General features: G+C 36.6%; 2 protein-coding genes across 8 annotated transcripts; both read left to right on the plus strand.

The window, feature by feature from the left end:
• The first annotated feature begins 4,698 nt into the window (after positions 1-4,698).
• LOC137813635 (uncharacterized) lies at positions 4,699-8,106 on the plus strand. Of its 7 annotated transcripts, none has more exons than XM_068615990.1 (13): positions 4,743-4,895; positions 5,194-5,244; positions 5,344-5,551; positions 5,830-5,904; positions 6,023-6,081; positions 6,176-6,311; positions 6,401-6,497; positions 6,588-6,654; positions 6,765-6,863; positions 7,051-7,140; positions 7,371-7,525; positions 7,616-7,717; positions 7,825-8,106. In XM_068615990.1, the coding sequence occupies exons 3-13, from the start codon at positions 5,362-5,364 to the stop codon at positions 7,988-7,990; spliced, it is 1,236 nt and encodes a 411-aa protein (XP_068472091.1). In that variant the 5' UTR covers positions 4,743-4,895; positions 5,194-5,244; positions 5,344-5,361; the 3' UTR covers positions 7,991-8,106. The 7 variants fall into 7 exon arrangements, with proteins under 7 accessions (XP_068472093.1, XP_068472091.1, XP_068472088.1 ...); XM_068615986.1 differs by having other exon boundaries at positions 4,794-4,895; positions 6,164-6,311; XM_068615991.1 differs by lacking the exon at positions 4,743-4,895 and adding an exon at positions 4,954-5,074.
• Positions 8,107-8,616: 510 nt separating this feature from the next.
• On the plus strand, positions 8,617-9,705 carry LOC137815546 (uncharacterized). Its single transcript, XM_068618662.1, has one exon. The coding sequence runs from the start codon at positions 8,617-8,619 to the stop codon at positions 9,703-9,705; it is 1,089 nt and encodes a 362-aa protein (XP_068474763.1).
• Positions 9,706-10,458: the final 753 nt, after the last annotated feature.

The following is a 10,458-nucleotide window of genomic DNA, read 5'->3' on the forward strand; positions in this document are numbered from 1 at the left end:
AGGGATTGTTGAAAGGTACGAAGGCTTGCAAACTTGAATTTTGTGAGCATTGTGTTCTGGGAAAACAACGAAGAATGAAGTTTGGCACTGCAATTCACAATACCAAGGATATTATGGATTATGTGCATTCAAATGTGTGGGGACCTGCCAAGACTCCGTCAATCGGAGGTAGGCATTATTTTGTCACTTTTGTGGATGATTTTTCCAAGAGAGTTTGGGTGTTTACTATGAAGAACAAAAATGACGTGCTTGAAATTTTCCTTAAGTGGAAAGCTCAAGTTGAAAACCAGTCAGGAAGGAAGATTAAGGTTCTCCGAACAGACAATGGAGGAGAATACAAGAGTGATCCGTTCCTGAAGGTATGTCAAGATTGTGGCATAGTTTGACACTTCACTGTTAGAAAAACACCACAGCAGAATGGGGTGTCGGAGCGTATGAACAAGACACTTGTGGAGAAAGTTCGTTGTATGTTGTCTAATGCTGAGTTAGGCAGAGAGTTTTGGGCTGAGGCTGTGACATACGCTCAACATCTCGTCAATCGTTTGCCATCATCTGCTATAGATGGCAAAACCCCGTTAGAGGTATGGACTGGAAAACCTGCAACTGATTATGATTATTTGCATGTTTTTGGTTCTATTGCATATTATCATGTGATTGAATCAAAGTTGGGTCCACGGGCAAAGAAGGCTCTTTTCATGGGCTTTAGTCCTGGAGTGAAGGGATACCGTTTGTGGTGTCTAGAGGCAAAGAAGACGATTATCAGCAGGGATGTTACCTTTGATGAATCTTCCATGTTAAAGAAGGTAAATCCAGAAGGAGCTGATAGTACTCCACAATAGGTGGAGTGTGCCCGGAAGCAGGTGGAGTTTGAGCCGACAGTGGTGATCCCAACACGAAATACCACAAGTGACTCTCCTATGGCAGAAGAAGAGTCAGATGAGGAAGAGGTTCCTACCCAAGAATCTCAACAGCAATCAGCACCAATTGTAGTTAGAAGACAGAGACGAGATATTCAGAAGCCTGCTCGTTTCATGGATATGGTTGCCTATGCACTCCTAGTTGTTGATGACATTCCATCCACTTACCCAGAAGCCATTCTGAGTTCAGAGAGTGGTAATTGGGCAGGTGCGATGGAAGAGGAAATGCAGTCTTTGAAGAAGAACAAGACGTGGAAGCTGGCACAATTACCAAAAGGTAAGAAGGCAATTGGGTGCAAATGGGTATTTGCAAAGAAAGAAGGATTTCCTAATAAAGAAGATGTTCACTACAAGGCAAGGTTGGTTGCTAAAGGCTTTGCTCAAAGGGAGGGAATTGATTATAATGAGGTATTTTCTCCAGTTGTTAAACATTCCTCCATTCGAATTTTGTTGGCCTTGGTAGCACAGTTGAATTTGGAGCTTGCTCAACTTGATGTAAAGACCGCGTTCCTACACGATGATTTGAATGAGGAAATCTATATGACTCAACCAGAAGGATAAAAGGTTGATGGTAAAGAAGATTGGGTTTGTAAACTTAGCAAATCGTTGTACGGACTAAAACAATCTCCGAGACAGTGGTACAAACGATTTGATAAGTTCATGAAGGATCAGAAGTACAAGAGAAGAAAATATGATCATTGTGTGTATTTGTGCAGACTTGAAGATGGTTCCTACATTTACTTACTATTATATGTTGATGATATGCTGATTGCAGCAAAGAGCCAAGTTGAGATTGACAGGTTAAAGGCTCAGTTGAGTAAAGAGTTCGAGATGAAGGATTTGGGGGAAGCCAAGAAGATTTTCGGCATGGAGATAAACAGGGACAGGGAGAGGGGAAAACTTTGGCTGTCACATAAACAGTATTTGCAGAAGGTACTACAACGTTTTGGTATACACGAAGATACAAAACCTGTAAGTACCCCACTTGCTCCTCATTTGAAATTGAGTAGCCGTTTATCTCCGACGACTGATGAAGAATGAGAATACATGGCAAAAGTCCCATATGGAAATGCAGTTGGAAGCTTGATGTATGTAATGGTGTGTACAAGACCAGATATTTCACAGGCTATGAGTGTTGTTAGCAGGTACATGCATAATCTGAGCAAGGGACAAGCTGTTAGATGGATTCTACGGTACCTCCAAAATACCTTCTTAGATGTTGGATTGACATTTGAGCAAGATGAATCACTTGGTCAATGCATAGTTGGATATTGTGATTCTGATTATGCAGGTGATTTGGATAAGCGACGGTCTACAACTGGTTATTTGTTCACTTTAGCAAAAGTGCCAGTTAGTTGGAAGTCTACCTTGCAGTCTACGGTGGCTTTGTCTACGATAGAGGCAGAGTATATGGCGATTACAGAGGCTGTGAAGGAAGCAATTTGGCTTCATGGGTTGCTTAAAGACTTGGGAGTTGGTTAGAAACAACTTGAGTTATATTCTGACAGTCAGAGTGCTATTCATTTAGCAAAGAATCAAGTCTTTCATGCACAGACGAAGCACATTGATGTTCGTTATCACTTTGTGCGTGAGATTCTCGAAGAAGAGGAGATTGTTCTCCAGAAGATTCACACTACGGAGAATCCTGCAGATATGCTCACCAAGGTGGTTACAAGGACCAAGTTGGAACACTGTTTAGACTTGGTTAATATCTTGCACATTTGAAGTTGGCGCTCGGAGGCGCAAATTTGAAGCACTGCAAAGTTTGTTTTTGTTATGTTTTGAGAAGATTTGTTTTAGGTGGGACTTGAAATTAAGCCAAGGTGGAGATTTGTTGATTTTGGCTTAATCCCAAGTCCCACATCGGTGGGTTCATTGTTTGGGAAGGAGGTTTGAGGGTTATAAATTAAACTCTCATCCTTCACTATTATATATCACACTTTGTAATATCTTCTCTTATAATAATAAAAGTGAGTTGTTTTTGTTGTGCTCGGAGATTAGGCTAAATTGGTCGAACTCTGTTAACAATTTTCTGGTGTGTTTTTTCCTCTTTATCTCTTTTATTATTTTGCTCTGTTTATTCAATATTATTTGTCGGGTAGCTCTGTTAGGGTTCTGTTTTAGTGGGGAAATTACCCATTTTTCCCAACACTTATGTAGGGATTTTAATGCCGTAAGAACTAGAAGTGAGAGGAAAGGTGTTAGCAATAGAGATGACCACTTTAGGGAGATCTCTGGGTTCAACAACTTCATTGAAACAAACTTGTTACTGGATTTGCCTTAGTAGGGAAAAAATATACGTGGTTTAAGGCAAATGGTTCAGCAAAGAGCAGGTTGGATAGAGTCATTGTCACTGAAGAGTGGTTACAAATATGGCCAATGTGCAAGCAGTATGTTCAGCGGAGGGAAGTTTCCGATCATTGTGCTTTAGTGGTGAAGTTGATGGAAAAGTACTGGGGCCCTAGGCCGTTTAGAACCATTGATGCATGGCATATGGAAAGGGGTTTTAATGGGTTGGTGAAGTAAATGTGGCAGTCATACGTTGTACAGGGGAATGAAATAACAAAGCTCAAAGACAAGCTGAAAATGCTAAAGGGTGATCTAAAGGGATGGAATAGAGATGTGTTTGGAAATTTACACACCAAAAAGAGGGACATCCTGCAAGAAATTGAAAACTTGAATTGCCAAGATGTGTATGATGACCCGCTTGGAAGTGCAAGGTTGGAAAGAGTGGAACTAATGAGCCGGTTAAGGGAGAATGATAGTAAAATTGTTTCACTTATAAGTCAAAAGGCTAGAATGAACTGGCTTAAGTATGGGGACTCGTGTACCAAATCTTATCTAAAATAGTGGATTTATTCTCAATTATAGTCTAAAAGGCCAAGCTTAAATACTCTAGCTGTGAATATAAATGAACTCATCAAGGTTGATATGTCTGTGTTTCCTATCTTGTATATGTTTCACATGTGTTGAGTACTTGTAATAGACATATAAACATAGTGAACGATCGCGCTTGTGGAACCTCTATCCCTTATAACAAGACCCTTTGGGAACATGTCTCTCGAGTCTAGGTACAAGTGTATCGGGGGCCGAACAGTCCCACAATATTTGGTACCGGTCAACTGCTACTAACCATCACAAGAATGTATTTAGATAAATGAACGATTAACTTATGATAAGTCGTACGGAAGATTAAGTAATACATCCTTAATTATGATACACACGCTAATCTCGACCCGACAGTAAAAGGGGTGATCAAGGACATATAAATAGGCACAACGACCAAAACAAAGATACGTCATTATTATCCTGAGCATTGAATACTCACTTTAGCGTCAGAGAATCTTTTGCAGGTGCACATCCGACCGAAAGCCAAAGCCTGTATGTTAGGAAAGGAAGTAAAAGAAAGGAGAGCACGATTAAAGGGAAGAAATCAATTATTCATCCAATTGGAGTTAGTGTCTCATCCCTTTACAAGAACATAAGCAAAATATTTACTACGATTTTAGTTATTAAACATATTATAATATTATCATTTCAGTCATACATATTTTTAATTATTAGTTTACACTTTTAAAAACTCCTTTTAATCTCTTTCTATTCACAATTAATGTGATTAACATGAGAAACAGTGTAGAAATTAAAGTACGAAACTTAGTATATTTAGTCTTTTGTAAGATGTAAAATCTAATTTTTGATGGAGAGACATTGATAGCTCAAGTTGTTATACTAAAATATACATGCATGTAATTATAATAATAGTAAACTCAGTCCACTACGCGCCCTACTAGTTAAGCGTTTGCTGAAACCTAAACAAATACATACAAGTGAACGTGGTCCTTTGAAAGAAGCAGAGACTTCTACGCAATGGCCATGTGAGACATGTCTCGGTTCTTGAGCTTCCAATTCACTCAGATACCATATTAACATGTTCTGCCTCTCCAAGAATCTTCCCTCCTTCTCTCCTCTCTGTATCCAGTAAGTTGTTCCAAACTTTGTCTCTCTTTTAATAACCCTTTTATTCTTTTCTTCCTTCATTCCTCAACTTGTATTTCTGTGTGTTTTCTCCACCCATGATTTCACTATTTTAATTTTAATATTCTCGAACAAGCATATCTGAATCCACCAGTATTAACTGTCTTTTCTGTCCCACACATGTACATGATGCAACTGTCTTTTTTTTTTCTTTTTCTATTATTTTTATTATTATTAACCTTATGGTCGTGATGATAACTGTGGTTAGATGAAGTTTTTCATTCCCAACCCACTTTTGCAGGGTTGAATTCCAGCACACTTATGCTGTTAAAAATGTCCCAACCATGCTTATGTGAAGTCCCATCCTTTATCATCATTAATGCTCAATTTCTCCATAACACTGTCACTGTGATGGAATCAGGTTGTGAAAATGAATGTTTGGTTTGTGTAGGATGCTTTGCTTGAAAGGATGGGGTGCACTAACTCTGTGTATAGGAAAAAAAAAACAAGCTTTCCTGAAGTTGTGTTCTTTGTTCCATCAACAAGAATTCCGGTGCAATCTGATCTTCAAAGGGTGCTTAAGGGTGTAATTCCACGGGATCTTGCTGATAAATTGACTTCTCTAAGGAATCAGATAGTGTTGGTAGCAGAGGATACTGGTGTGTCTTTGCTTCTTCACTTTATAAGTATTTTTTTTTTTGTTATATTTATTTTACTTGTTTCTTAAAATACACAAGAATTGGATCATGAACAATAGGTTATAAACCTGGATGTTTTCACTATATAGGACAATCAGTGGTCAAAATTTAGAACTTATGTTCTGCTTACTCCACTTCTTCAGTTGATGGCATTTATGAAGAAATTATAAATTTATCGTAGAATGAATAGTGAAGTGTGAAAATGGCATGCAGATCTGAAGTTTTAATATTTTGTGCAGATGGATTAGCTATAACTGAATTGCGGCGAGCTTTGAATGAATACTTGTCTCTTCTGATTGGACTTACGAAGAAAGGTTTCCCAAATTGCACATAATCTCCCCTTCTTCCAAAACCCTTACAAACTTTTTATAGAATGAATATTTTTTCTCTGTATTTCTCAAAATGGGCTGCGTGATTTTCATTTGTTTACAGAGTATGGTCTTGAAGGGCTAATAGATTTTAAATGGAAAAATTTAGAAGATGGGAAACAAGTAAGTCCATAAAAAAAACTCATTCTTCTTCATTATTATTACTTTTATTATTGTTAATTTTAGTTTCTTTAACATGGTTAAGTCCACTTGGCAGGATAGCAGTGTAGCAAATACCTGGTTTGAGGTGCTATCTGCAGTTCACCTTATGGCTATGCTGACACTCTCTGAGGCTGACTCAATGATGATTCCAAAGGACTCGTCAGGCTCTGGATTCAGGGTTGTATCTTCAGGTTTTGTGTCAATACATAACCTTTGGCGTAGTAGTTTTAAACCATCCACAAGTTGAACAATCATTGATCATGCATATTTGTGTTGTAAGATATCAAGAGGGAGGCAATTGATTTGTTGCTCAAGGCCTCAGGATACCTGGAGTTCTGTTTAAGGGATATTCTTACACGCATACCTCCTGAAATCAGGTATCTTTCTGAATAGATTTTAAGTTTGTGAAACTAGTTTTGGACCAGCACTGAACACCCTATAGTAAAGTACATTCAAACAACATTCAGGAATACTTTTCCCCACGACTTACAGGAGGGTGTGTTGGAGGCTATTGCTATTCAAACACTAGGCCAGGTACTCTTTGATCATTATCTCTAGATTTACATGTGCAAGCATTTAATTCTTATAGGGTACAATTTTATGACTGATGAAAGTAATAATAGTTCATCTTGATGATTATTTAGGGAACTGAGATTCAATTTGGTCTTGCTGTGGAGTGTCAGAAGGCAACTTTGTCTGTGAAGAGGAGATTGGCATGTGAACAGCTGATATACTTTAGTCAGGTTTTTATTCAATCTTTTGAGCATCTATTCATCATTACTGCTTTAAATCACTAACTTTATTACTGCAATCTGTTCATATCTGTTAAAAGGAAATTATTATCCTTAATATTTCCTTTTAACACTTTTTTTGTTTGCTCAAGTGCGGATTGCTGTTTCTCAAGTAAAAATGTTTCACTTTCTTGAGCAGGCTTATCACTGCTTGTTAGGATGCGACACCAACCAAGGGCATGGAAGGAAGCATCTCCGATTCATCAAATGGAAATTCCTGGAAGCCAAGGTTAGTAATGGTATCAAATACTTTCCACCAAAAATAAATCTTTCACATATCCAATAATTTATGAATTTACTTAGAATACACCTACATACTTTGTAAAGAATTTTTTATACTATCATCTAATCATGAATTTTCATGTAACTAAAAATTGTGACTTTTTTATAAAATTGCTGATAACATCATACTTTATTATATATAATCCATACCTTACATTTTTTTTATTATGTTGTCAGGCTGCAGCCTACTACTACCATGGTCTGATCCTTGACAAGGGTAATGAACCAAATAGTCCCATTGGTGCTGTGTCTTGTTTTCTTGCTGCAGAAGAGCTTCTGAGTGAAAGCAAGAAGGCCAGCTTAAGCTTTTGCCTTGCAGCTCCAGTTACAAGGTTGGTAGCGATCTTTGACTCTTGTCTGGATGCTTCGTTTGTCACACTCCTTTATCTTAAATAACAAATGCGTATTTCTCTGTTTTCAAGAGTTCCTCCACTCTGGGGTGCTATGAAATTTTTACACCAGAAAATTCCTGAAGTTGCATCAAGGAAGTCCCAGATGTATGGCTACCTTTGGGAGCAAGAGAAGTAAGGAGCTTTCTTTGTTTCCAACTCGTTTGATTTATTAACTAAACTCCTAATTTCCTTTAGATATATCATAATTATGAAAATTTGGAATTCTGTTAATGATGCAGGGGTCTCCGATCATTGCCAGACCTTCCTGAGTTCCAATTATCATTACGTCCAGATGACTATGAACTGCCTGAAATTGACCCAGCATGGGATAGTAGAAACTGGGAATCTCTAGGGCAGCCATTGAAGGAGCACCTTATAGATAGTGATGAGAATCCAACTGATTGATGAACTTAAATGATCTTATTTGTTTTCTATCTGTAGTTCAATACCTTCTTGAATATTAGAACTCTTCTATACATGCTAACATTGTCATAGATATCAAGGTTACTTACTATTCATTATATGATTACCCAACTTATATGGTATAAGTGAATCATAACTTTTCTCTATAATCATCAATAATACCGGTACTAAAAGATACGGATACCAGAGTTACAGAAGGATCTTAATATTCTAATATTAATTGGTAATCTTTTCTAATTATCAGTTGTTTCTCTTTATAAAGAAGAATAATTGGGTGTCTTTTCTAATTATCAGTTGCTTCTCTTTATAGAAGAGAATAATTGAGTGTTTTTTTCTAATTATCAGTTATTTCTATTTATAGAGGGGAATAACCTTTATTTTATCTTTGTGTGTTATGATTCTAGTATTTAATTATTGATTATTTCCTTCTTTAGTTAAACCCTAGAATGAGTGTACTACTTGTATATATTCAGACCATTTGTTTTGATTTTGAATAATAAGAAAGAAGAGATATTCATTCTCATATCCTTTGTCTTCAGTTTACTCTTTTGTTCATCTATGTTCTATTTTGTAATATGGTATAAGAGCTCTGCTTGCTACATTTATTCATGGGTGGTGAAGTTGATGATCCCTCACAAGATCTAAGTTCACCTTACCATGTTAGTTCATCAGATAATCCTTCCTTTCTTATTGTCCCTATTATTCTTGAGGGACCAGATTATCATCATTGGTCTCGCTCGTTTCAAATAAGCCTAATTTCAAAGAACAAAATAGGTTTCATTGATGAAACTATAGAAGCTCCCAATCGTACCAAATCATTGTTTCCAACATGGCAGAGAGCCAATATGTTGGTTGTTTCGTGGATTCTCAAGGCTGTTTCTCAATCCATTGCGCAGAGCATCATCTGTATGGACAATGCCTTTGACATATGGAATGATTTAAAGGAAAGGATCTGTATGGACAATGCCTTTGACATATGGAATGATTTAAAGGAAAGGTTCTTACAAGGAGACATGATTCGTATTTCTGATATCCAGGAGATGATTTCTTCTTTTAAACAAGGTGAGTTAACTGTTACAAACTATTTCACTCAGTTAAAAATTCTTTGGGATGAACTTGATCTTTTCCGCCCGCTATCCGCTTCTTCATGTGCCTCTAAATGCAATACTCTTGTGAATGTTTCTAAATATAAAACACAAGAACAAATTATCAAATTTCTAAGGGGGCTAAATGATAATTATTCGACTGTGAGAACTCAAATTCTATTGATGGACCCTTTGTCATCCTTGAATAAAGTTTGCTCTCTTGTTACACAACAAGAGAGGCAAATATTTGATGATCAATCCAAGGCAATGATTGCTACTAGCAAAGGAGGTTATAAAAACAATGCTACAACCTATGGCAGAGGTGCTGGATACGAAAGAGGAAGCAATGGAAGAGGATATACTTCCAAAATTTGTAGTCATTGTGGAAGGACAGGACATACCATTGATACATGCTATAAAAAGCATGGCTTTCCACCTCATTTCAAGTTCAAAAATCAGAATCATTATCAGAGTCATACTAATGCAGTTTTTCAGAATAAAAATTTCAATAATAATGAGCAGAATCATGAAGGTTCAAAGTCAGAAGTGGAGTCTCAACAAATTGGTTTTACTCCTGAGCAGTATCAAACATTGTTAGCTCTTTTACAATAGACCAAATCCAGTGGCAATGCTTCTAATCAAGTCTCTATTATTCCCTCCAATCCCTCCAATGAAACAGGTAATAATTTTATTTCTTCTTTTAGTTCTTGGATTATTGATAGTGGTGCTACTGATCACATTTGTTCATCCTTAACTTATTTCACTTCATATCATCAAATTGATCCTATTTATGTCAAATTACCAAATGGAAATCAAGTCATTGCCAATTATTCTAGAATTGTTTTTCTCAATCAAAATCATGTCATAGACAATGTTTTGTACATTCCTTGCTTCCATTTTAATCTTCTTTCCGTAGCAAAATTGATTGATAAACTATCTTGTGTTCTTACCTTTGACTCTAATGGTTGTCACATTCAGGACAAAATAACTATGAAAATGATTGGAATCGCTAAGACGCAAGATAGACTTTATATACTCAGGATCCCATCTTACCAGAAATTTCAAATTAAACCCCTTGAATGTACACACAACATCAATACTGTTAATGTCAGTGCTAGTGATCTAGAAACCCTTTGGCATTTTCGATTAGGTCATATTTCAAATAAATGTGTTGATGTTATCAAGAATAAATTTCCTTTTGTTAAATATAACAAATCTTTTGTTTGTGATGTTTGTCATTTTGCAAAGCAAAAAAGACTTTCTTTTCCTATTAGTACATCTAAATCAAAAAAATGTTTTGATTTGATTCATGTAGATGTTTGGGGACCATACTCAATACCATCAATTCATGGTCATAAATATTTC

The sequence above is a fragment of the Phaseolus vulgaris genome, chromosome 1 (assembly GCF_000499845.2).
Source record: "Phaseolus vulgaris cultivar G19833 chromosome 1, P. vulgaris v2.0, whole genome shotgun sequence".
Lineage (NCBI taxonomy): Eukaryota > Viridiplantae > Streptophyta > Magnoliopsida > Fabales > Fabaceae > Phaseolus > Phaseolus vulgaris.

What these genes read in the sequence shown, in the direction of transcription:
- LOC137813635 (XM_068615987.1), top strand. Translation starts at nt 5,362, where the DNA reads ATGGGGTGCACTAACTCTGTGTATAGGAAAAAAAAAACAAGCTTTCCT. An exon ending in GATTGGACTTACGAAGAAAG is followed by an intron (nt 5,905 to 6,022) that starts GTTTCCCAAATT and finishes ATTTGTTTACAG; the next exon opens with AGTATGGTCTTGAAGGGCTA. An exon ending in ATTTAGAAGATGGGAAACAA is followed by an intron (nt 6,082 to 6,163) that starts GTAAGTCCATAA and finishes AACATGGTTAAG; the next exon opens with TCCACTTGGCAGGATAGCAG.
- LOC137815546 (XM_068618662.1), top strand. Translation starts at nt 8,617, where the DNA reads ATGGGTGGTGAAGTTGATGATCCCTCACAAGATCTAAGTTCACCTTAC.